The 26,351-nt window shown below is 37.5% G+C and overlaps 6 protein-coding genes across 10 annotated transcripts in view; 3 read left to right on the top strand and 3 right to left on the bottom strand.

Annotated features, from left to right (window-relative positions):
* Window positions 1-3,015, top strand: part of LOC130496632 (putative protease Do-like 3, mitochondrial) — a 6,046-nt gene extending 3,031 nt beyond the window's left edge. The window contains exons 4-6 of one of the 3 annotated variants that reach the window (XR_008935788.1): window positions 817-919; window positions 1,004-2,452; window positions 2,531-3,015. The gene's annotated coding sequence lies outside the window, so the exon portion shown is untranslated. Of the gene's footprint in view, window positions 1-816; window positions 2,453-2,530 lie in introns of all 3 variants that reach the window. The other 2 variants (XR_008935786.1, XR_008935787.1) reach the window with 2 other exon arrangements.
* A 3,421-nt stretch (window positions 3,016-6,436) lies between these two features.
* LOC108813182 (mitogen-activated protein kinase kinase kinase 5) lies at window positions 6,437-10,234 on the bottom strand. Of its 2 annotated transcripts, none has more exons than XM_018585658.2 (11): window positions 9,488-10,234; window positions 8,725-9,381; window positions 8,562-8,649; window positions 8,402-8,464; window positions 8,127-8,293; window positions 7,965-8,040; window positions 7,799-7,858; window positions 7,579-7,704; window positions 7,260-7,487; window positions 7,094-7,173; window positions 6,437-6,962 (listed from the first exon to the last, which is right to left on the bottom strand). In XM_018585658.2, the coding sequence occupies exons 1-11, from the start codon at window positions 9,919-9,921 to the stop codon at window positions 6,893-6,895; spliced, it is 2,049 nt and encodes a 682-aa protein (XP_018441160.2). In that variant the 5' UTR covers window positions 9,922-10,234; the 3' UTR covers window positions 6,437-6,892. The 2 variants fall into 2 exon arrangements, with proteins under 2 accessions (XP_018441160.2, XP_018441159.2); XM_018585657.2 differs by having other exon boundaries at window positions 6,437-6,933; window positions 9,488-10,233.
* Window positions 10,235-10,478: 244 nt separating this feature from the next.
* Window positions 10,479-12,213, bottom strand: LOC108806192 (uncharacterized). The gene is made up of 3 exons (XM_018578240.2): window positions 11,760-12,213; window positions 11,515-11,644; window positions 10,479-10,969 (listed from the first exon to the last, which is right to left on the bottom strand). The coding sequence occupies exons 1-3, from the start codon at window positions 12,147-12,149 to the stop codon at window positions 10,740-10,742; spliced, it is 750 nt and encodes a 249-aa protein (XP_018433742.2). The 5' UTR covers window positions 12,150-12,213; the 3' UTR covers window positions 10,479-10,739.
* Window positions 12,214-16,348: 4,135 nt separating this feature from the next.
* Window positions 16,349-19,199, top strand: LOC108811584 (LOB domain-containing protein 36). Of its 2 annotated transcripts, XM_018583647.2 has the most exons (4): window positions 16,349-16,637; window positions 16,819-16,874; window positions 17,163-18,253; window positions 18,842-19,199. In XM_018583647.2, exon 3 carries the CDS (start codon window positions 17,185-17,187, stop codon window positions 18,157-18,159), a length of 975 nt encoding a protein of 324 aa, XP_018439149.1. In that variant the 5' UTR covers window positions 16,349-16,637; window positions 16,819-16,874; window positions 17,163-17,184; the 3' UTR covers window positions 18,160-18,253; window positions 18,842-19,199. The 2 variants fall into 2 exon arrangements, with proteins under 2 accessions (XP_018439149.1, XP_018439148.1); XM_018583646.2 differs by lacking the exon at window positions 16,819-16,874 and having other exon boundaries at window positions 16,350-16,637.
* A 1,855-nt stretch (window positions 19,200-21,054) lies between these two features.
* LOC108811583 (serine/threonine-protein kinase SRK2I) lies at window positions 21,055-23,396 on the top strand. The gene is made up of 8 exons (XM_018583645.2): window positions 21,055-21,419; window positions 21,739-21,813; window positions 21,903-22,004; window positions 22,105-22,158; window positions 22,247-22,339; window positions 22,441-22,533; window positions 22,602-22,805; window positions 22,898-23,396. Exons 1-8 carry the CDS (start codon window positions 21,255-21,257, stop codon window positions 23,180-23,182), a joined length of 1,071 nt encoding a protein of 356 aa, XP_018439147.1. The 5' UTR covers window positions 21,055-21,254; the 3' UTR covers window positions 23,183-23,396.
* Window positions 23,397-23,535: 139 nt separating this feature from the next.
* Window positions 23,536-26,351, bottom strand: LOC108811580 (probable disease resistance protein At5g66910). Its single transcript, XM_056987398.1, is given in 8 exon segments — window positions 23,536-23,789; window positions 23,791-24,484; window positions 24,678-24,783; window positions 24,786-24,879; window positions 24,963-25,179; window positions 25,182-25,261; window positions 25,263-25,336; window positions 25,505-26,351. Coding segments are annotated over 8 exon segments (1,836 nt in total). The 5' UTR covers window positions 25,937-26,351; the 3' UTR covers window positions 23,536-23,650.

The following is a 26,351-nucleotide window of genomic DNA, read 5'->3' as shown; positions in this document are numbered from 1 at the left end:
CACTTAACCCAGAACCCACGTCCTCCATTTAATCGATCCCATCAATCCAATTCCTGAAAACTACAGAAATAGAATTTGTTCCACACTTGTTCCAATTAGACAAATATCAGAAGTCCTAAAACGTTAATTTTATACAAATGAAAAGTCCAACATCGGTAATTAAAACACCAAAATCTGAAAAGGGAAATCATAACATTCATAATATAAAAGAGTCTCATAGCAAATCTCAGAAAAAACTTTTCTTCAGCGCCTCTTCAACTTTATACTTCAATCCCTTCTGAACAGTACTTCATATTTCCATTTTTGAGCAAAATTGAATCTTTTGCCTCTTCGCAACGGCTTCGGTCTACGATTACCACTCGTCCGCCTCAAAGACCAAATCGCAAGTACTGCACCGAACACTTCTGGATTTCTACACAAAGTCCCTTAACTGAATTGACATCCACTCTATTGATCGAGTAAATCCAATATTGATGGATGTTCAAGTACCTTCAATTATACATACAAATTTACATATCAAATTCAGAAAGGTTTACATTATTCAACTTAGTTAGCTATTTGAACACCGGATTGGTTATCGATAAAAACGAGTCCACCGAAATACAATAATCTGCACAATGAATTTACCAAGGTCGATGCGAGCCTTTCTGAATAATTGAAGGACAAGACCAAAACAATCAACAAAAACATAACAAAATAATGAATTAAATGAATTAAACAAAAAAATAGCAATAATGAATTATCTTTGCTTGTTCATTTAATTCATTATTTTGTTATGTTTTTTGTTGATTGTTTTTGGTCTCTTCAATTATTCAGAAGGCTCGCATCGACCTTGGTAAATTCATTGTGCCAGATTATTGTATTTTCGGTGGACTCGTTTTTATCGATAACCAATCCGGTGTTCAAATAGCTCAGATTTGTATGTGTTTCTTTATCTTTATAACTAAGTTGATGATGTAAACCTTTCTGAATTTGATATGTAAATTTGTATGTATAATTGAAGGTACTTGAACATCCCATCAATATTGGATTTACTCGGTCAATAGAGTGGATGTCAATTCAGTTAAAGGGACTTTGTGTAGAGATCCAGAAGTGTTCGGTGCAGTACTTGCGATTTGGTCTTAGAGGCGGACGAGTGGTAATCGTAGACCGAAGCCGTTGCGAAGAGGCAAAAGATTCAATTTTGCTCAAAAAATAGAATTATGAAGTACTGTTCAGAAGGGATTGAAGTATAAAGTTGAAGAGGCGCTGAAGAAGAGTTTTTTTTTCTGAGATTTGCTATGAGACTCTTTTTATATTATGATTTCCCTTTTCAGGTTTTGGTGTTTTGATTACCGATGTTGGACTTTTCATTTGTATAAAATTAACGTTTTAGGACTTCTGATATTTGCCTAATTGGAACAAGTGTGTAACAAGTTCTATTTCTGCAGTTTTCAGGAATTAGATTGATGGGATCGATTAAGTGGAGGACGTGGGTTCTGGGTTAAGTGGAATCAGAGTTGGCTTTGTAATCTTAGAAACGATTCATCCTCCTACTTTTCTTCTTTTTTTTGTTTGGAACCAATGCTTTGTTGGAGTGTAGTGTTCAGATTTTGTTGAAAGAGCTTGTATATTCTGGCTTCTGAGGGACACCTTAGGAGATTAAGAATCTGTGTGAAATGGGCAACGCTTAAGGCTTTGTTCGATGGATCTTAAGGAGATTCTGAGTAAGAGGGAGAAGGATACAGCTAATGGTTTGTTTGTGTTTCTGGTTCAGTCAAGGGTCACAGTGTCTAAGTAAAACAAGTGGCATGGTGCTTTAGGTCCAAAGGACATGGACTCTTTCGGCTTGTCTTTGTTGATAAAGAAGTCTGTGATTAGCTGGTTGCAGAGTCAATCGGGAAAGACGTGTTCTGGGATTGTAAAGATAACGCCTGAGTATCTTCTCTATCTAAGTGACTCCATGGATGATATTTGAGCGGGGGTTGAACATAATGATATCGATGATAACTGCCTCCATTCTCTGGTGCTTGTTCTTCAGCTATGGATCATGAAGTTGGTTCAGATAAAGATGGAATGAGCACTGTGTTTGAGGAAGCTGAGAGTGTCCCAGTGGGTGAGTTGATATCGAGTCCTGTTTCAGTGAAGATGAGTCATCTATCACAAACGAAGGATCTCCCCTAAACCAGCTTTAAAGGCTTATAATGGTAGTTACGGTGGGAGGCATGTTCTCTCGTTTGATGCTGCTTTTTTGTCACTAGTCGTAATGGGTTGCGAGTTAATGATATTGAAGAGGAAGAAGCGGCAGTAAGATGATTTCTGAAGGAAATGGGAATGGTTCAACCTCTGGAATCAAAGAGAGTGCGCGATAAAAAGAGAAACCGTAGATCATAGAGAAGCATCGGTGATCCGTTTGCCGCCACAGAGATCATGTGAACATGTTAGGTCTCAACAAGACAACCTCGAGACTCAGGTACCTCATTAACTGGCTTGTGATTTCTCTGCTCCAGTTAAGGTTGCCTAGATCAGACCCCGTTGTGTTTAATGTTAGGGATTTGAAGAGTGGAATGGTTCATCCTGGGATAGTGCAGAAACTAGCTGAGAGAAAAGGAGGTATGTCTCTAGGCATTGGTTACCTCAGACACATAAAGATTGTCGATAATCGTAGCAAAGATTCAAGTTCTTGGAAACCAGATGGAAGAAACAACAAGGGGTTCATTAGGGTTGAGGTCGTTACAGCTTCACTTGGGTTCTTGACAAACTTTGAAGATGTTTACAGATTATGGAACTTCGTGGCAAAGTTCTTAGTCCAGGCTTTGCTAAACAGGGTACACTCCCAACAGTTATTGAAGAAGATGTCTCTTCAAAAACTTAGAAGGAGACATGAGCATTGGATAAATTTATTCCCCTTACACTTTACTGTACTTATCTGAGAATATTGAACATTCTCATGTATGATTCTGGTAGGTTATGTCTAGCTATTCTCTGTGACTGATGGTTTGTTTTCAAGATTCGTTCATCTCAATCTCTAGCGCAGATTCCTTTGTCTGCAAGAACCTGTTTTCTTCAACAATATCAGTAGTCAAGTTGAGTAAGACAGGGCGTTCCGGGTCACTGAATGTATTATCACGAACTCTTGGGCGTTCCGGGTCACTGAATGTATTATCATCACGAACTCTTGCAACCCATTTTGCAGCTTCCCATAAACAATATCTGACATCGTCCATGCAAGCTAGCTTGCAACCTGTAAATGCATCAATTTTTGCAAGCGGAAACAAAAAATCACGCTCTACTGCTCTGTGTTGATACGTTAAAAGCTGGTGGTGGTCTTTGGATCGAGATTGGTTTTGATGTGTTCATGAGTTTGAAGGGGATTCATATTTCTGGATTCTTGTACCTGTGAAGGATTAGCTGGGATGTCTAGTCCAAACATATTACTAAACCCAGCCGTTACTGTCAAGAGCGAGACTTAAAAATCAAAGAGAGAAATTTAACTTTTAAATGAGTGGATCTAAATCTAAAAATGATACAGATCCCAGAACCAAATGTACAGAAGACTTCGTTTATACACAACTCTTCCTCTGAATACCCCCGAAAAGAAGAAGATGGAAAAGAAAGAGTCAAAGGCTCTCCTCTCAATTCAACAGTGGAATTAAACGTTTATCTACACAACCCTTCTACCCTCTACCCCCTACCCCCAAACCCTAATGTACCTACGTACATAAATACACACATATGTGCATGAGAATACATAGTAGTATCTTCATAACAAAAGAAAAGAAAAGAAAATCTTCATATGATATCGTTGCCTCGAAGCAAATCAAACTTGATTTGAAGAGATGCATATCCTTCTACGGTCAGTGCTTGGGTTAGTTCGTTGGGATGGAGAAAGGCTTGGAATAGCCTCGAGATGAAACAAAATTATTCAGTTGCACAAAACAAATGACATAATTCAATCAGATGTTAACTTGTCATCGGGACCTCTTTTATATACGTAGGCACTATCACAACTCATAATATATATAGATAGACACAAGTGAAAAGTGTTTTACATGTAGCCACAACACCAGATCATATAAAGGTAAGTCTCAACACCAAATTGAAAAGCGAAAACATAATTAGAAGATGATAATAGTCTTAAAATGCCAAACACACACAATAAAAGACAAGCATCCACATCATTAGGACAATTTCTCAGTCACTTCACTTCTCCTTCTCCTTCTCCTTCTCCTTCTCCTTCTCGACAGCAGCGACTCCACCAGCAGCATTGAGCTTGGCTGCAAGGTCTTCAGCTTTCCTTTGTGATATATTGTTTAACAATGGAAGGGACATTTTCAGCAATCTCATAACTATCGCCCATGTAAAACTGGTACAATGATGTCTTTTCTTCGGTAGTTTGGGCCCATGCAGCTTCTTTAAGCACACGATTATAATAAGGCTTTTTACACTCCATCAACTTCACAAGAAACCTCTGATCTGCTCTTCTTGGAGTTTTGGGAGGGGTTGGAAGCCCTAACAATTCACTAAATATAAACCTAAACTCGTGTTTTTCTTTTATAGTTAGATGTTCCAAAATCTCAATCAGCGACAAGATTCTCTCAGAAGGCAATGGTCTATCAAAGAGATCTCTCTCCATGAGTCTAGGGAAAGGCCTACCATAAGTTGAATCTATATCATAATCATCATCATAGGGGGTTGTACACAGCAGACGCCTACTTGGTGCATATGTGACCGAGGGAAAGTAATTTCTTACAATTGATGTTAGGAAGAAACGACCTTTTCCAGACTTCATCATATTATACATATATGTTCCTGTAACCGAGACCAACAAAAGAAAGAAGCAAACGGTTAAAGACAGAGCATTTCAAAAGATTCATTAACCTAAAGATCAAAACCTAGACCTAGTAAACCTAAAGATCAAGTTCGAGAGAACGTTATCACAGCCCCCAAATACATATATCATTTCACAGACCGGACAAGAACGTACTCATATGATTTCTCAGACCGTACAAGAATGTATTCCAAATAAACAATAGATATGGATTTTACCTACGGCTGGCTTACACGATGATTGGGGAAGACGTCTAAGAATTTGTAGGGTTGTTGTTACACATAGCCTCGACCAGGCCCAATAAATAGAATTTAAAGCCTCCGAAATATTTCTTTAACAAAACTAGCGTCTGCTGCGCCACGTAAACCTCTGAGTGGTTAATATCCATATGTATTCTCCCAGAGTCCCAGTAAAGAACAACTTCATTTGTTTCCTTGTCAGAATCCAGATACAGGGGCCTCTTGCGACTGCAAACCACGATATTCTACATTTCTGTAAGTTAAAGAAACGGTGTCAGTAAAAAAAAAAGAAATCAATAAATAAATCAAAACCGACTTACTCAAAACATTACCGCCCTGTTAAGATTCTTGTAAATGGTATTCGGTTTCAGAACACATATTATGTGACATGATGTTTTAGTACTTCGATATAAAAGAATCCCACCGGATAATGAAGAATCATATTTGGCTTACTGAAGAAATTAAGTTCCAAATGAACGGCTGTCAAAGAATTTAATCAGTCAGTTTGAATAAGACTATAAGAGTCACCTCTTCTATGGAAAAGAAAAAGAAAACTGTAAGCAGAAGTTACAAAATGTCTTTAAGCAGAGTAACCTTGCTGTTGGCGCAGTTTTGGCAGTGTAATAAAGGTTTTTGATAATAATAAAAATACAAATCATCCAAGGAACATATCGAGTGCAGAAATTAAAGCTCCAAAGCGCCATACACTATACAAGAAAATGTCTTCCGTGCAGTGTCTGATATTCTTAGTTTTTCTTTTCTTTTTTTGGGTGTAAATGTCCCAAAAAAATGCAAAGAACTTGAACAAAACTTTCTTATTATTTCTTCCGTGCAGTGTCTGATATATAAGAAACATATATAGCAGTCAAAGATTCATGATACTAGATCCGGTCTAATCAACCCTAAAGATCAAAACCTAGTAAGCTCGAGCCAACGTTATCACAACACTCCAAGTTAAATAGCATCATATGATCTCACATAGTAGTTATGTGAAAAGAGAAGAGAGATCTAAGACTATATAAGAAGATGAGGAGAGAACAAAGATATATGATGGATACTTACAGCTCTGTGTTGATGGTGCTGAACTGAGAATACATCTAAAAGATAATAAAAAATTTGAAGGGTTATCCTTCTTGACCAACCCAATAATCATGAAACTTTCTTATACCATTTAGGATTACAGAGAAACTCCTATGAACCGACTTTGTTAAAAGCTGGTGATGGTCTTTGGATCGATTGGTTTTGATATGTTAATGAGTTTGAAGAGGATTCATTTTTCCGGATTCTTGTGTCCATGTGAAGGATGAGCTGGGATGTCTTGTCCAAACATATTACTAACCTAAGCCAGTTACTATCAAGAGTGAGACTTCAAAATCAGAGAGATAGATTGAACTTTTAAATGAATGGATCTAAATCTAAAAAATGATACAGATCCCAAAACCAAATGTACACAAGACGACGTTTATACACAACTCTTCTCTGAAAACCCCCAGAAAAGAAAAAGATGGAAAAGAAAGAATCAAAGCCTCTTCTCTCAATTCCACAGTGGAATTAAATGTTACATACACAAACCCTTCTACCCTCTACCCCCAAACTCTAATGTACCTACGTACATAGATACACACATATGTGCATGAGAATGCATTGTACTATCTTCATATGATATAGGAAAAAGGGAAAAAAAAAGTCTTCATATGATATTGTTGCCTCGGTGCAAATCAAACTTGATCTGAAGAGATGCATATTCTTCTCCGGTCAGTGCTTGGCTTAGGTCGTTGGGATGGTGACGGGCTTGGAATAGCCTCGAGAGTGGATCGAGGGGACAGACGGGGAACTGTCCCTGTTAGATCAGGAGACCGGTACTGTTGCTGCTGCCAACTTTCACTGGAGAAAAAGAAGTACGTGTGAAGAAGCTGGAGAAAGCCAACACACGCAAAAACAAACAACACAGAAAAAAAACACAGAAACACAGGTTTCACATATGCTTCGGTTTTTGACACGAGAAAAAAACTAACACAAATGAGAATGTGGTGAGAATGATTACCTCTCTGAGGATGTCACGTTTCTAGCGCGTGGAATTTGATCTAGTTTGAAATTTGGTTTCTCCCTCCTAGTGTTTTGTTCCTGTAAATGCAAGTAGAAAAAGATTACATAATTTAATACATAGGTCCATCACAGAGATGCAAAGCTCGGATTGAGGTTTTGCTTACCTTTATGTTCATCCCGTTAAGTAAATGAGAGCAATTTGAGACATCGCTGTTACGTGGTGAGGTTGATTGCACAGAGTTCTTTAGGAACCGGTGTTCTAGCAACATAGATGCAGTTGGTCGCTCTGCCGGGTTTCTCTGGAAACATAATCTGAGAAATTCTTTGCCCTCCGGTGACATTGATTCAGGTACCGGTGGGCTATCTCTCATGACCTTGAACATAGCTGCAGCCTATGATAAGGCAAAGTTGACACAAACAGTTTTAGATAACCGGAGAAATCAATCTTTAGTGTGAGTTTATAAGGCACATTTGTATGCTTACCCCTTCAAACTCACTCCATGGAGGCTTTCCAGTGAACATCTCGATGATTGTACATCCTAAACTCCATATATCAATAGCAAATGCAAGATCCGGGTTGCTATCTTTTTGCATCACTGCTTGCATAAGCTGTGTAAGCAAAATAATATATTAGTAGAGGTATATATAAAAGGTCTATACAGTGTAGTGAATTTTCTAAGAATCATTACAGAAAAAAAAATACCTCTGGTGCCATCCAATACGGGCTTCCCTTCAATGAAAGATCAGCTCTTTGCCCGGTAAGCTGAAGAAGAAAATAGAAACTTCATTATTATCAAACTGAAACCAAATGAAGAGCCTTGACCACTTGTTTAGCAACAGCAAAACAGTAGACAGAATATAGAACTCACGTGTTTAGCCATGCCGAAGTCAGCAAGCTTGACAACACCAGAGGCATCGACAAGGAGGTTAGCACCTTTGATATCCCTGGTGAACATTAAAGGAAATCAGTATTGAGTAAAAGCTTCAACATATATTCACCAAGATTGATTACTCTAATACTGAGATTTTACCTATGTACTGTCTTCTTGCTGTGCAAATAAGCCAGCCCGGACAAGATGTGGCGAGTAAAATTGCGAACAACAGATTCTGTCATGGTACCGCCGCCATGATCTCGGATATATTTGTTAATTGAACCCGGATGAACATATTCCAGGTAAATAAAGAAGCGATCGTCTACCTGTAGATTAAAAAATAAAAGAAAATTTAGTCCTGCCAATGAATCTTCAGCCACACTGAATTAGATAGGTAGATTGATTATATGCATGGAAACAGAGGATATACTCACTGTCTCACTACCATAATACTGCACAATGTTTGGATGTTGAAGGTTACTGAGAAGTTTGATCTCCTGAAACAGAAAAAAGAAAAGTTACGTATATGAGATGGCGGTTTGAGAACAAACCAAACACAGACGATCATCCTATAGTCTCTCCTGGAGAGTTTACCTGCTCTAATTGCTTTATACACTCTGCAGATTTCGGGTCATCAGGAAACAACTCAACTTCCTTCATCGCACATAATGCTCCAGTTTCACTGCAATTGAAAAAAGGAGCATTGTTGGCACCCAACCAACACCTATAGGAAAGAGTGAGAATACAAACAGATTACCTGTTACTGGCGACGTAAACACTTCCAAATGTACCACGACCTATTAGCTTCCCTTTCTTCCACTGAGAATTCATGGGGAACGAATCCTGTTTGGGAGGAGCCTGCGGGTACAAAACAGGAGAAGCAGCTGACGAAGAGGGACAGGAGGCAGCTCCAGGAGGGAGAGGCAGAGGATGAACATTGGAGCTGCGTCCGTTAGCAACATCAGTAGACATCCTCGGATGCAACGGCGAGGAAACACCACTATCCCGTGGTGCAGCCGAATGCTCAGGGGACAGCATCGAGTGCAACGGTGAGGTTGGCCTGCTCTGCTGTGGACTTCTGATCTGTTGTCTGCGTGGACTTCGAGGTCGTGGGCTATTGATGGGAGAGTTGTCTGTGCTAAAAGCAGTGAAGTCGTAAAATGCAGGGGGAGGAAGTCCGGAGGTGTCAAAGGGCATATCAGGAGCTGACCATGCTTGATTGCTCCTAGGAGGCAGATTGAAAAAGGGCAAATCGTGGCCAGTACTCTTCCTTTGAGGGCTAGGGACAGGACTCATGTAGGGACTCGTTGGAGCACTCATGGTTGGTATGCTCACCCAATAACCGTTTCTTCTAGTATTCGGACTATTGTTACAGCTAGCGTCTTGATATGGAGAATGTGTAACGCCATTAACGCTGATTCACATGAAACGAAATTCATTTTAACAAAAAGTGATATTGACAGATTAAATTCAAATTTACAAGCCCTAATTGAAAAAAAAATCAATCAAAAGCTATATACCTGGTGAGAGGAGGACCAGAGGAGGTGCGATCAGCGATAACTCTACCGGTATCTCGATCTCTCTCCTCCAAACCTCTACCGTTCGCCGCATTCCGATTCCTCGAGTCTCCCTCTGGCAACGGCAGAGGTAACGGTAAGGGAACGGCGGAAGGGGAGCGAGGACCCGCCGTGTAAGCGCTTGGAGACCGATTTAACCCGACGTCGACGACGGACGTTGAAGCAGAAGGGCGGCGTTGTGCCAAAACATCGTCGTCGGTCAAGTGGCGGAGCTTCCTCTGACGCGTGAGCCTCCCGCGGTTGAAACGAAACAGGCGACGGTGGAAACGATCCCGATCCAGATTGCGATCCGGATCCGAGGATTCAGAGTAAGAAGAAGGCACGGGTTTGGGGGAAGAGGAGGGAGACGAGAAGGAGATTTGCGGAAGCCAACGCATAGCGGGAGATCATTGTATGTTGCTCATAACAAATATTCAAAAAGTAGATGAATCGTTGCTCTCACGATTAGAATCAACCAGAGAGACGGAGATGGTGGCGATGAGCATCAATGGGAAACAAACCCCCAACGGATTTAACAGAAAACAAACAAACAGACACACAACCAAAATGAAAAACAACACCAGAAAATAAAAAACTATAACGAAGAAGATGAAGAGTGAAATAATTACGAGGAGCAATTATTTTGGGAAAATTGTTATTCGAGAGAAGAGGAGGACGGTTTGTGTTTTTTTCTAGCACGGTTTACAACGGCCTTCTATTTGATCAGTGTTAAACCAAATTGCGGTATAGTTTTATAAATATTGTTTTTAATTTTACTCTTTTTTACGACATGTTGCATGGGAGTATTTGATATTTTATTTTATTTATATTTTACCAGATTTACATCTCGACTTCGTATAATAAACAAGTCAACGGTCAATATAAACCAAAGACTACGTGGCTGAATCTTCTGGTCACGTGTCTTTCTTAGCCCCCAGTTCTCACTGGTATGGAATGGACCAAGTCGTTGTTGGGCTCTTATTTTCATGGCTAACGACCAAATTCACATTGTTCGGACTCTTGCACTACTAGTTAAAGTACCATTCCACAAAAGACGCAAAAAACAAAACAGATATCTGATCAGCAATTCGAATTGAATTTGCTTCGTTCAAGAACAACAAAAGAAAAGCAACTAGAGAGGACTTGAAGGGTGCTTCTTTCCTTGTCAAGTTCAACAGATAGACATCATGACCTCCTTCTCAAGGGACTTATTATTCTATGCTTGAACAGCTTCTGGTTCTTTGACCGGACTTGTAGCAACAATCTTACACACAGGCAAGGTCTCGTTCTTGCTCAACAGCTTCAACGATGGATGGAATTCAACTTCTTGCATCAAGACTTTGTCCTCTATGTCGAGTTTGCTCACGTCTACTTCGATTTTCGATGGAATGTGCTCCGCTGGGCCTAGAAGCTTCAGAGTGCTTCGCATTGACCGTAGATTGCCACCTGATCAAATCAACAGACACAACTATTGAAATATCGACCAAGTCAAACACTAACAATGAGCTCATATATATCAGAGATGTAAACGGTAAACATTCAAGAACCCTCCTGAGAGTAGTCTCTACTATTACCAATGCGGTCTAACTTGAATAAATAAGAACACTAAAAACATACTGAATATCTCATTTCTTAATTCCGTTTTGAACATTGGAACACACATCACTATCGGACAACAGTAAAATACCACTCTTTACACGGTTTAGCAAACGGTACAAGAGAAAGAATAAGAGCAAAAGAAAGACAACAACACTAGTCTGCAAAGTTGTCATCAGTCCAATGAGCAACACCATACAAATCACAGTTGAAGCAAATCTTCACAATGCAATCACAATCAAAAGAAGAAGCACCAAGACTACTGCACAGTACTCTCTTATTAACAAGAGGATACAAATCACAGTTGAAGCAAATGTTCACAATGATATCACAATCAAAAGAATAAGCACCAAGACTTATACACAATACTCTCCTACCAACAAGATTTTAGTTACCTTTCTTGAGACCTGGACAATCATCTAATCCTTTGAAAACGAGAGGAACATCAACCTTCAGCTGCTCTCCATCATTAGCCCACACGAAGACTAAATTAAGTATCTTCCCACTTTCTTCATCTCTATGAATCTACCATACAAATAAAACAAACCCTTAAATCGAAATTTATCACCAAAGTCACAGCCACGTTTTTGCATTTTTCTTCTAAATTCATGAAATGATCACCATTCAAATTCCGCAATACCTTGAGGGGAAGTACACGACCCGACTCAACCAGCGACGAAGAACCTTGGCCCGCTCTGACCTGAAGCTTGAACGTGGTCGAACAGAAGAACGGGAGACCCACTGAGTCAACGATAGACTTGATCTGCTTCCTATCAGCAGTCAATAGCTGCTTCCTCGAAACGCCGTCCCGCTTCGAAGCGTCAGTCTCAAGAAGCGATTGAGTGAAAACCACGGCGGGGATCCGGCCAATCGTCCGATCTCGAGCCGATACTCTTCGCCCCGTAGCCTCGCGTGGTATCGCCTGAATCGTCTCGTACTGATGTAAACGCCGAATCGATCGACCGATTGAAGACGCCGGTAGATTGGCTGCATCCGCCGCGGATCTCAGTCCACGCCACCATATCGCCATCTTCTGTGTTGTTGTTAGAGTTGGAGTGACAGTTAGGGTTTCAGGCGATGGAGGAGGGGTTTAAGCTTTGTGGGCTTTCTCTGCTAATAGCTAATTTACTATTGGGCTATTAATGGGCACACTGTATCAGCATAGCTTTAGTTCGTATCTTGTTTTAACTTTTTATCCTCGTTTCACTGTACGTCATTTTGATTCGCATGCAGCATTTTATTATTGTGATGTTTGTTATGTAGCTAGTAGCTACCAAACTCAAAACACAAGTCACATTTATATGATTAATTAAATATTACAAATAATTTTTGGTCGTGCTTTGTATTTTCTTTTTTTTTTGTATTTCTCTTAATAACAACATTCCTTTCGTTGTCTTATACTGATTTTTCAACTCGTATCAGTATGCAGTTGCGCACACGCTAAACCTATTTAGCTCAATTGCCAAAATACAAACGTCTTCAGATTATTTAATTTAAGTTATTTTCTTACCAACCAATATTATTTTATTTTTGACTCTATTTTTATGCTCGTTTTGCTCATGATAGTTGTGTTTCATATCAAACTACGCTATCCTTTTACCAAATTAAATATGCTTGTAGGAAAATAGTATTGGGGCTTTATAAAAAGCCTATATTAGTATAAAAATCGATTATCTGTTTTTGTAAAATAGAAGTCTATGAGCACTAACCAACAAAATGGTGGTGTAGGGTGGTTGAACCGCATGTTTTTTCATTTCATTGTCATTTCGGAAAAGCATGTAATATATAAAATGTGAGATTATGTATATGTGATTAAAGGACATGTTCTATTTTTTTTTTCTTTTTATGAACTGCAATTGGATTGCATGTTCAACTATCCGAAATGACATAGTTCAGTTGTGATCTATGAAAGAGCTCACAAGTTTTAGAAAAAAATAATCGCGTAGACGTTTATGCAATGCATGTTTCAATGATGTCTTATTCCATAAAATATACCAGCACACCCGGAGTATAGAGAATGAGTTGAGTTTGTTGATTAACGTATATGCAAATGTTTTGTTTGTTTTCGTCATTGCACTTTCTTAACACTTGTATTATAACCTCTATTAGTCTATTACATTCATTCTATTCCGTTTTTTTTTCATTCTATTCCGATTAACTATGTCTCGTATAGTTTTCTGTCTAATATAACCGTTATGTGCATCGCCTAGTCCAGTATCACCATTCGTACCTTAACAGTTTGTTGCCTTTTGAATGATGACGAAAGGCAAGTGGCAACGAGAGGGGAGATAATAAGAATATACAAATAATATGATCTGGTCTGGTTACAATAATGTTTGGCAATTGAGAGACGTTCCGATGCACGTGACAATGTCTAATCTGATCAAATGAGAAAGTCAACATGCTGACAATAACATAACAAACCGGACGAGCATTAACTCTGTATATATAGACGAGACCATCTCAATTTTCCAAATTAGTAACTTGACAAGTCATAAGATCAGAGATTAACCAAAGACAAGTAAATAATCTGTGAAATTACAACATAATTAATCAATTATCCACCAGTAGAAAAAAAATATACATGTTTATCCCTTTTTGTAACATACATGTTTATCCCTATAATTAAAATATAGCTACGAACTAAAACCAATTTACTAAGATTTTTTTCTGGGGTTGGAGCTGGATTGCAATATTTTGGAATGAAATGATGTGGAATGGTTGATTCCATTAATTCCACAGATTGTTTTACCATTTGTTATGAATGGAATGGAATAGTCATTCCACCAATTCTAAAAATAGTTAGATAAAATACAAAGGAAATCATTCCAAAACAAATTTCTTCATGAATAAATAGAATGAATTTCATTCTATTTTCTGCAGTATTCCATTCATATCGTTCCAATTCGTTTTATTTCATTAATTCCATTTTAATTTACCAGTTGCAGCCTAGAGTTCATCATTTTGTAAGTTTGTAACAATATCATACTTGTATACGTTTAAAATGGCTAAACCACATACTCTAGTTTAGGGGTCTTCTGACTAAAAAAATCGACAAAATAAAAATTTGATACTATGGATTGACAAACGAGTAGCTTAGCATAAAAGCATATTGTTGCGTTAATTACCATGCTACGTTGCATAATTAACTTTTCCTAATTTTAGATATATATGTAATTAAAATCAAGGTAGTTTTTAGTAGTATCTCTAGGGAGTAGTATACGGTGAATAAAATGATCAACAAAAGAAGTTTGAATGACCTACCTAATCACTGATCAGCAAAACCAAAAGATGAGACCATGAGCAATAAATTAACTAAAATAAGTATGTTCTTTTCTGTGGGCTAAAGCTAACGTCATCCAGTGGCCCTCTATTTTGTTCGTATAATAAGCCATCGGATTTGCACGAGCGAAACAAGCTTCGTAGTACATAGAGTAGTCTACGTCTTGTTGCCAAAAACGGTCTACGTCTTGAAAGATCGGATCTCAACCACTAGATTTCTTTTGTTTCAATTTCTTCTTTATGGTGAAGGTTTTTAGGGGTTTTTAGGGTGGAGTGTTTTTTATGGTGAATGTTCTTATGATCAGTTTTCCTAGTTACAATTAAAAAAATATATATATTATATATGTAATCTTAGAATACATAAAGTGATATTTTTAGTCAAAAAAAAGATGCATAAAGTGATATTTAAAAGAAATATGCGATTGCATGTGTAAATTTTGAAACTCAAGTTCAAATACGTAGGCACATAGAAAAGTGCCGTTGTACACAAAATTCTAACGCCAATCTCTTGTTCTTCATATATATTTTTCTTATGCAACTTTTCTACGTTTGTACGTTAGTTTTTCGCATAGGTTTCACAAAACTCAACAAAAAAAACGGAAGAAAACAAATCAAAGCCAATACTGTATTATTATTTGTATGTGGGTATTTGTGCACCCTTGAAAATTTGGGTTTTATCTTTGTTATAAATTATAATCTTTTTTTGTTATAATCTTCAGCAATTACAATTTTCTTTCAAGTGGTAGATTCGTATCAGTCACTATAATATAATAATAACAACAAAACTTATTTGTTTGAAAACAAATCTTAGCAAATTAAACAAAAACAAAGAGAATACAAATCAATCGATTGTATTTTACTTTGGATGTGTTAAATCTTAGAAATTTTGAAGAATATTACCTGTTTTCAAGGAAATAGTTTGTGAGAACGATATGTTTGTTTGAACGTATCCAGTTTAAAATCATCCACAGTAATAAAATGAATTATGAGATGAAAACAAAATGCTTAGCTATTATCATTTTAGCACAGCAATTCTAAGAAAAAAGAAACATTTTAGCACAGCTGAGAAAGTTCACGGCAGTAAAATTTGACCTACTAACATTAGTTGATTATTTTGGTTATGGCGCACGTGCGGTACTCGTAGTGGGCTTGTATCGTAACCACGGTAATACCCCTGCCATGGGTCAATCAATTTTATACTAATTAACTGCATGTACTTGGAACGAGACTATTAGTATGATCGACTTCAAGATTAAGTTTTTATTTTTCTCTATTGTATAGTAATATTACAATGCATATTTGTTGTCAATATAAACTTCAAATCTCTCAGCAATGAAAGGTTAGATACATTTACTCAGAGTCTTTTTCTTAGGAAAAGTGCTTTCAATGAATTAAGTTGGACAAACAAAAAAAATGAACTGATCAGTGATGAAACAGCCAACCATGTGCAAAACTAGACTTGTGTTGAACATAACGAAGCACTTTAATTCCATCTCCAGTTGGCATGTGACCTTTGACTATTTACTAAAGAAAGTTTTAAGTGCACTTAAAATTTTCTATAATTATTGCTCATATATTTGATAGTTAAACAATTCAATTATTGGATGTTGGAGTGCATTGTGTATGTAAAGATAATGAGAAAATAAAAGAAAATGGTTGTATTCGTGGGGCTGACTTTTTCAGTAACTGTTTAAGATTTCGTATCAGTTTGAGATTAGAGAGGAAAAGGACTTATCTAGAGACCAAGACAGCAGTTCGAGGGTAATTTAGACAAAAACAAATGAAATAATACATGGACAGCACTGTAATTACGTACGCGGTTGCTTAATAGTATTAAAACCCCAGATAATAATTATGAGATCGGACGGCTGTAAACCTTCCTCTCTAATCTCAACGATTATAGTTTATGGCGTGTATATAAATGATCGTCTCCATCATTAGAAAGGCCTCTTTTCTTTCTTTTTTTCCAATTTCCTATTCCTTTTCTTTCTTGATCGTTATTCTCTTCTCCACGGTTTATAAATCTTGGGCCTTTAGTAGGGCAGAATAATTCTGAGACCGATCAATAATCAGGTTCTCTCAGAAACCCTAGAACCCGATCACTATCTTCTTGCTCACTCAACCTATCTCTGATTATGGTATCATGATATGAAGAGACTGAGATACGAAGTTAGCTAAAAAGGATATCAGAGTGAAAAGGTTTTGAAAAGGAGATAGATTCGTATATTTAATTGAGGTAAGACTGATTTTTTTTTGTTATCAATGATTTGATTTAGTTAATATTTTGATTGACATAGATTGATACTGATAGATTTTTCTTTTCTTTAATATCACTTATGCTGATTTATATTTTGTTTTAGTTTGAAATCTGTTGATCTTCTCTCTTATACAACCCTTACACTTTTTCTTATAAACAGATCTATAATCGAAATAAACATTTGAAAGTTATATGGTCGCCATCATCTCCATTCTGGTTTGTAACTCATTTCTAGTTTTCTCATATTATCAGAGAGACACTAGTATAATATACCTTAGTTTTTTTTTGTTGAAATATTCAGATTTTATTGTTTTTTCACCATTCCATTTATTGTACGGAATATTTTTGTATGCACGACTCACGATATCATTTTTTCTTTCTCAATGTTAATGACTGTGACATGAAGCTTCCTCGATGCATTTACTTTCACGATCCCTATTTTCTTATATTCAAAAAAGAGAAACTGTTTATTTAATCAGATAACTGAATATTTTCTTCTTCCAGGCTTTTCCAGAGAGAGACTAAAATGGCGTCTTCAAGCTCTCCATGCGCAGCTTGTAAGTTCCTGAGGAGAAAATGCACGCAAGAATGTGTATTCGCCCCATATTTCCCCCCAGACAACCCACAAAAGTTCTCGTACGTTCACAAAGTCTTCGGTGCAAGTAACGTCGCTAAGCTTCTCAACGAGATTGCCGCCAACCAAAGAGAAGATGCCGTTAACTCTCTTTTCTATGAAGCCGAAGCTCGACTCCGCGACCCTGTTTACGGTTGTGTCGGTTTAATCTCTATCCTTCAACATCGGCATAAACAGCTTCAACAAGATCTTGAAAACGCTAAGAAAGAACTCGCTGCTTATGTTGGTCCTCAAGCTATGCTTCCTATTCTCCAAACGCAGCATCATCCTCAACAGCATTTCATGTCTCTATCGCCTCAACCGCAGCCTCAGCCGTCCTCCTCTTCTTCAGCGTCTGTGCTGACTCATCAGCATCATAACTTGTTCCCAATGATGGCTATTCCAACTGGACAACTGTACCATCAGCAGCAGCAACAGATTTTTGAGGCTCAACAATTAGCGGTTGCTAGAGAGCAGCAGCAGAATGAATTGTTTAGAGCGTTTGGAGCAGGAGGAGGAAGTAACACTAGTCCACATAATCATCAAAACCAACCTCAAGTTGAGGTTTTGAGGTTTGATAATAGTTTTGACTTTGTACCGACCGGTTCAGTTACAGTTACCGGATTTAATCAATTAAGCTCCAGGGGTACAACGGTAACCGGAATGTCATCGTCTTTGGCTCTTGGTGGTAACTTTGTTGATAGTCCTCCCACGAATGATAGTTATCATACGGATCAGCAGTTACATCATCATCAAAAGCAACAACATCATGAAGCTCAGTTGTTCATACCTACACAATCTTCCCAACCGCTACCACTTCAAACGCAGGAGACTCAGACGCAGCCGAATTCAGAGAGCGAGGAGGGTAGAAGGAGTATCATTGGTTAATCTCGGTAATTAAAAAAAAAAGAGAAATAAAATTAAAAAGAAAAGAAAAAATGTTACGGCCTTTGACCTTCTCGCTTGCTCAAATTCTCATCAGGTACGTAGGAACAATAAAAACGAATTTTAATTTCCCCACTAATAATATTAGGGTTTCGATTTTTTCTGCAATTTTGATGATTCTTTATGGTATAGTACAGTTACACTGGTACAGAGGAAGCTTTGCTTTATATACTACTAGATTTAGTGATAAAGCCTTGTCAGCCCTTCTTGTTCGTCTAGCCATATAGGATATAGCCCATATTATTATAAAACTTCCTCTTTGTTGGATTCTATGAACAATAATGCATTAACTAACCAGTTGTTAAATTCATGGTGGGTCACATCATTTCGCTGATTCTTGGTCTACACTAGTGTGATGATATTGGTAGTAGTTTACGACATATATTAGCTTTCTTCTACCTAATAGGGATAATTTTGTGTACCTTAAGAGTCTAAGATTTGCTTACGCCTTTCTGTCTGGAGATCTTTTAAGTGTTCTCATTACATACACTTTATTCATCCATATATTAGCTTCAATCACATCGATCAACTTCTTTGTGTTAATTATTATTATTATCGTTTCTTGAATTTTTGTACGCTGGATCCATTGCTTTATTTATACTTATTTCATCGACTTTTCTTGCAGTTGGAAACTCTGACTTTGCTCAAGGCATTACGGACACTACCGAGTTCTTTCTAATTTTGTCGCACGTCCAACAGGGAAAAGACACTCAACATGTTAAAGTCAGCGGTATTTGGTTGATTTGAGTTTTGGTGAAGAGTATAACCCAAAGGCTCGATTGAAAATGAACAAAAGATCTCCACTCCGCCTACCCCTCTGGTTTTTCATTACGGAAACATATTATTTTACATTTTTCTTGTATTTCCTATTTTTAGTTTTTGATATATTTTTGTTTTAATTAAGTGAAAAATGAGAGATGTTAGTGTTTTTGAATGCAATTATATTTGTAAATGAGATGCAAATGGCCGGGTCCTCTCCTATATGTTTATCTTTTTTTTTTGAAAAGAAGCTCCTATATGTTTATCACAATATCAAAGCCAACTATTTTGAAATATCATGGAACAAGCCAATCCTTTGTTTTTTTAATATATGTTATATTCCTGAAATACTGAAACTCTTTTTTTTTGCATTGGTTAGATGATTTAATAGCTTACTTCTTTTTTTTCCTTTTCACGAATCACAACTGATGTCTTGGGAGTTTTTTCACGATATTATAAACATGTTATATATGCATTTTTCTCAGTAAAAAAATGTATATATATGCATATTAATATCGAGGGCATAAACGATTGAAACGAAGAAAATTATCAAACATTATGATAGTGACTACAAAAATTATACATTATTTTTACTGAAAGAGTGTGTTAAATACAGTTATTATACTAATAAAGAAACAACACACATATATATATATATATATATATAATAATCGTCAAGTAGATGAAGCTAAAGAAGTAGTTAAGTGTGAATGCTTGGCAATTAAGATAGTGCTGGGTCATTTATTAACACTCTTTGACCACCCATCAATTTAATCTAGTCTCTCTTCCATAACCGTTTCCTCTATATATTACTGAATAAACAGTGGATGGATTACACGTACAACACCGTCTAATTACATGGTCAAACCAATCTAAAAAAGCATACACTAGGTTTCATCCACTTAAGCTTTGATTATACGAATCAGTAGATGTATGTATGTGGGTGAGCTGTAGATATTTTAAACCTGATGGTTCATTAGAAACATGGATACTTGAATGTGCATGTGCATATAATAGTATACAAATCACACCAGTAGGATGCTTGGTATAGCAATAAAGAGAAGGTGATGAAATTGATGAGCATCGGTCATTAAATTAAGCACTGACCCATTAATTGCGCACTTACCCATAAACCCATACACCCCTTTTTATTAGAAACTCAAGTACTCAAAATATTTATATATACAGTACCTCTGTCCTCTCTCTCTAGCACTAGTCACTAGTATGGCTCGTGTCGCAGATGTAGATTTCTAACTAGGTCAATACAATAACCAATTTAATACGACCGTCCTTGGTAAATTCTAATTTAAGATCGCCTGTATAATGGACCGACAAAATCAAGAAGCCGAAGCTGTGACCAATACATCCAATCAAATCATCCATGGCAAACTTAGGCTGGTCCTTTTAAAACATTCAAGGGCCCAACTATATTATCTATAACAAGCAGAGGCCCATCAATTCTTTTTCTTCTTCTCGAGTTCAATAAATGAAGAAATCAACGAAGTTGCAACGTATCTGTCATCACACACTCTGCTACGCGAATGATCTGCTCCTCTTTGCCTCACACCGTCTCTGGAGCTCCGTTCCGTGAGCTAACGCCGTAATGGTAGAGAGAATATTCTTTCAGCACATGGCCACTGCAAAGCTTCTGTTTCCTTCTGAACTAAGTTTTTCTTATTTTCCCCGAAACTATTTAAAAAATATTATCTTTGTCACCAAATCGGAAAATATCTACCTTTTTATACTATTTTAAATGATCTGTTTTTTTTTATTGGAAATAATTACATAACTCCTTTGTCTGTTTGATACAATTTTCGTTTAACAGAAAAAAGAAATCTAAATGGATAAATACAGAGAATTTAAAGAGAAAAAAAGATTTGTTGTTTTTTTTTAGCCGACAAGGACGAGTGAAGTCGCGCCTTTTTTTTTTTTCTTTTTCCTTTATCAAAACCACTAGTTGGGGGGTTATAGTTTCTTGAGAAGCAACATCAATGATCAAAACGCGGCGGCTATTGTCGTATCAACCAACAGAGCGTCGTCGTTTCGAAACTATCCTTATCTTTTGGGACGACCAATAATTGCCTTTATTTCTAATATTTTATTTAAAAAAAAAACATTTCTTCAGCTTCTACGCTTTTCCTTCCTCTTGGAGATATTTGTTTCCTTCATTTCACGAGTCTTCCTCTTGCTAGATTCCAGATTCTTGTCGTGGGAAGATTCGAATTTGAATAGAGGTTTCTAGGACTCTGATGTGAGATTGGAGGAAGACAGAGAGAGAGATGGATCGAGCAGCAGGACCGATGGATATGCCTATTATGCACGACAGTGATCGTTACGACTTCGTTAAGGATATTGGCTCTGGTAACTTCGGAGTAGCTCGTCTCATGAGAGATAAAGTCACCAAGGAGCTCGTTGCTGTGAAGTACATCGAGCGAGGAGACAAGGTTTTTCTTTTTAAAAAGCTCAAATTTTTTAATTTCTATATTTGGAAAGTTGATGTTTTTTCTTAGTTCTTTGATTCGTTAGTGATAAATTATTCGCCTTTTATGGTTATTATAGTTTGTTGATAGATGATTATGCTTTAAAGTGCTGAGCTTTATGGTGTGAATTCGAATGACTTTCCTAAATTTCAAACGTTATTAATGATTGAAGTGATCAGCTTTGAACTATAGTTGCTGCCCCCTTGTTAGTTATCGGTAGGTAGTATGTGTTGAGTTGTGTCTGACTTCAAAGTACATGGGTGATATTGATGATGAGTTTCAGATTGATGAGAATGTTCAGAGGGAAATCATAAACCACAGGTCACTCAGGCATCCTAATATTGTCAGGTTTAGAGAGGTAACATTTTAATACCTCCTTTTAATTAATTACTTTGAATAATTTATAAAACCTTTTTAACACATGGTTTCTTGTAACTGAGGTTTTAGGTCATTTTAACACCGACTCATCTGGCTATTATTATGGAGTATGCTTCTGGTGGTGAGCTTTATGAGCGGATTTGCAATGCTGGACGGTTTAGCGAGGATGAGGTTGTTTGCATCATCCCTCTTCTTAATCTTGTTTCTAATGCGTCTCTGTTTTGTTCTTGTCTAAATTTTTATTTTTTTTTACTTTTGTCTTACATTTCAGGCTCGATTCTTCTTTCAGCAGCTTATATCTGGAGTCAGCTATTGCCATGCCATGGTATGCAGTGATATAATGTTCTTGGTAACTCTTAAGCTCACATGTTTTTAATTTATGATTTACTCTGTTTTATTCATGTTTTATGAAGCAAATTTGCCATCGGGACCTGAAGCTGGAGAACACATTGTTGGACGGAAGTCCTGCACCTCGCTTAAAAATATGCGATTTTGGATACTCAAAGGTATGAATGAAATGTTGTCTTCTTCTTCTTCCATTTCTCTGTTTTAAGGTAATACTATGTGTGTGTCTTTTTTTGCTTATGCATTTGCTTTTTTTTGACAGTCTTCTGTGCTTCACTCACAACCAAAATCAACTGTTGGCACTCCTGCTTACATTGCACCAGAGGTGCTACTTCGTCAGGAATATGATGGCAAGGTAAAGAGCTTCTTCCTTTTTTTACTCCACATGGGTGAATATTAATAGAGATGGTTACAATTTACCAGATAGCAGATGTATGGTCGTGTGGTGTAACCTTATACGTCATGTTAGTTGGAGCTTATCCCTTCGAAGATCCAGACGAGCCTAGAGACTATCGCAAGACTATACAGAGAATCCTAAGCGTTAAATACGCGATCCCAGAAGACGTACGGATCTCACCTGAATGCTGTCATCTCATTTCAAGAATCTTCGTTGCCGATCCCGCTACTGTTAAGTCATCATTTTCCTTTATACTCTTATTATCTCTTTATAAAACCATCAGAAAGAAAACTGACAATGTTTTGTTTGTTTGTTGTAACAGAGGATTAGCATACCGGAGATTAAAAACCATGCTTGGTTCTTGAAGAACCTTCCAGCTGATTTGATAGAGGAGAGCAACACGGGAAGCCAGTTTCAAGAGCCGGAGCAACCGATGCAGAGCCTCGACACGATCATGCAGATCATCTCTGAAGCCACGATTCCCGCTGTGAGAAACCGCTGCCTAGACGATTTCATGACGGACAATCTTGATCTTGATGATGACATGGATGACTTTGATTCCGAGTCTGAAATCGATAGTAGCGGAGAGATAGTTTATGCTATGTGATAGAAAAAAAGATTGTTCTTTTTTGTCTTATGACCACCAAAAACACACTTCTCCTTATGTCTTTTCTTCGAAGATCCTCTGGTTTCCGTTATTTTTGTACTGGGCTCTCAATTGTCTGTTTGTTTGTCTGTCTCTCTTTTTTTTCTTACATACATATATGCAATGTAAAATATCATCATCTATATATAAATATATTTTCCAATCTTCTTACAAACTTGCAAGATATCACACAAGACTCAAAACATACTTTACAACAGGTGAAGCCAGTTGAGGTCGTCCACTGTTTCCTCTTCTGCAATTGTAGCTATTGAAATCATTGAAACCAAAATTGGTTGGAAACACAAAATCAAATATGTAATTGTAGACAGTTTTTTATTAGTAAAAACAGATACATTTGGATGATGAGACGAATAAACAACATTACAAGACACACACAAAAGCTAGTGACAATGTTCTTTCACTCACAACTTACAACAATCGAAGGAAGTTCAGGTTGTGCTCTGTTTCCTCCACTTGAACATTCAAGTTTATCATTTTTTGCCCTAAACCTTTCCACAAGACCACCGCAGTTTCTTCATCGCATTTCACCTCCAGATTCTCTAGATTCCGGCACTTCACATTTCCAACACTTGTTCATGGAGATCTTCTTCAGCTTCTCCAGCCTCCCAATCTCTAGAGGCAACTTTTTCAATCCTAAGTAATGAGAAATATCCAGAAACTGCAGGTTGCTGAGTCTCACAATAGTTTCGGGTAGCTCAGCCTCAGAGAGACTAATACAAGAACACAACCTCAGCAATTCCAACTTGCTCAAGTTGCCTATAGCTTCAGGAAGCATAGAGAGCTTATGACAGTTTGTGATGCTAAGTTTCTCCAACGAAACAGCTTCAGAGATCCAGTTAGGTAACTTCTCGAGATCATAGCAGTAGTCTAGATTCACCTCTTGTAAACTTGATAGAGCTTTAGAGACGTCTATTTCGTTTTTGTCATGAGAAAACTGACCGAAACAAGACATGAACAAAGACAGCTTCTTGAGACTTTGCAATTTGAAAATGTCCAGAAAAGTGATTGAAACTTTCTCCAGCCTGATCCGTTTCAGTTTCGGTAAAGAGCTGAGACATGACAAGTTGGTCAATGTTGCAGAATTAGGACCGTGATTTATTATAACCACAACCTTGAGTTTCTTCATTGTGGAAATGAATCTCGGTAATTTATAGTTTGATGAATAGATATTAAGAAGTAAAGCCTCAACATTGGGGAACTCGAATGAATCCATTTCCTCCCAATTCGAAGAGAACAAATCATCTGTAACGAAACAAACAAAAAAAGAGAAGCGAGAATAGTTAAGTTATAGAAGGAAAGTCATTACTAGAGAGAGACAAAGTCATCTTAAGGCATTTAAGTAATTTATAAGATAGATGAGGTAATGGTTTTATGGTAGAAGTCTATCTAACTTAACAATTACTTATATAGATTTAATATCGGTAAGAAAAATGACCTGTATAGATAGAGAGGAAGCGGGCAGACTCCCTTTGAATCAAACGCACGTCAGGATAGTCATCTCCTTGTATCACCAAACTGAGTCTTTTTCTTTCCATTACTGCGCTTCTGATTCGCTTTCATGAATAGCAAGCTCCCTCAGGACATCATGTTGAGTGACCACGAGCTCATTGTAGAAACCATCTTCCTGCTCATTTCTCCTGATTAAGCAAATAAACAAGTTCATTAAATTAAATGGTATATGGCAAATAGACGATCTCGATGAGACATAATTACAACATACCCGAGAGGAGTAAGTTTAAGCAGGTAGTGGGAAGCAAGGTCATCGAGGTATTTCATGTACACGAAACTACTACTAGTAGTACCTTTACCATATAGTTCCACCCATATGTCAATTATAACGGAAGCACGTATCTTTTGGTCCTCGAGAAACGAACCCATGTCCATGAAACACTCTTTAAGACGATGAGGTTTCAGGGCAGTGAAGCTAGGCTGCAGATCAGTTGTAGCACTCTGCTACTGTCAAGAATTGTTTCCCCTTCAGACCAGCTTTCCACCTGACCTTTCCAATAATTGAGAGGTTGGAACGCCAACTACGTCGATTACGAGTGGGAGTCCACTGCAACGTTTCAATATCTGAAAAAGAAGATGATGGATCTAAAACTTCACACACAGATGACAACCATGGTTCTAAACAAAAATTTAGTCTAAACTGATTAAATAAGTAATAATGTTATCACAAATCTACAAGTTTATTCAATTTCTTTTGGCCTGTATATTCAAGTCTGGTAGTTTATCAAAATAATTTCATTATTAAATTCAATAACTTATCATCAATCTTGGGAACTGAACAAAGCTTCGGGCTACAAGCATATGTGTAAAGTTCTTCCCATCGTTCCTACGCCCAATTAGCTGTAGATGAACCTGACAGAAGTTGACCAACTTCCTGTTGATTTTATCAACTCTTCTTGTATAATACTCTTTCAAGTGTATCTCCCACTTCTTGACGCCTTTGCACTCCTCAACCAACACACGAGCCTTGTCGATCGTATCCGTCAGAGTCTTTAGCTCCCCACCGTCTTGCATCGATTCGATCTCTCTCACTATCGGAAGCAAATCCTCCATGGTCGATGCGAGCTCCTTAGACACATCGTCGAAAGCAAACACCAGCTTCGCCTCTTCAATCGCAAATTTCAGCACCTCAGAGGCAATAGCTCCCGCAACAGAACTAACCAGAATCTCAACCTCCTTGATCATCCTTGTTTCTCTTCTTTTAGTTTCAGTGTTCGTCCTTAAAAATACTTTTCACATCGTGTTTGATAGATTCTGAAAGTCTTCTCTTGTACTACTATGTTTTAAGCTTTTAGCTTACTTGGAAAGCAATCCTGTCGTGGTTGACTTTCCTGCCTCCCGCTTGCCGCGCAATTACATGTAAATACACTTTCCTTTGTCCCAGTGGCCACTATATACATTTCTAATGTGTTACTTTTATTTCAAATATATATATATATATACACACCATTTGCTTCCATTTAACTACTTTAAAATGGGGTTCTTCTTTCCTTCAGCTTGCTGCGCAGTTACCTAGAAACTGTGGAACCGTTTGCATCTGCTTCTGTGTTAACCCTCCGCGTCATCATTCGAGTATCCACACACGCGCCACAAGTCGTGA

Source organism: Raphanus sativus, chromosome 6 (assembly GCF_000801105.2).
Source record: "Raphanus sativus cultivar WK10039 chromosome 6, ASM80110v3, whole genome shotgun sequence".
Lineage (NCBI taxonomy): Eukaryota > Viridiplantae > Streptophyta > Magnoliopsida > Brassicales > Brassicaceae > Raphanus > Raphanus sativus.
This window is presented reverse-complemented; position numbering and strand designations above follow the sequence as displayed.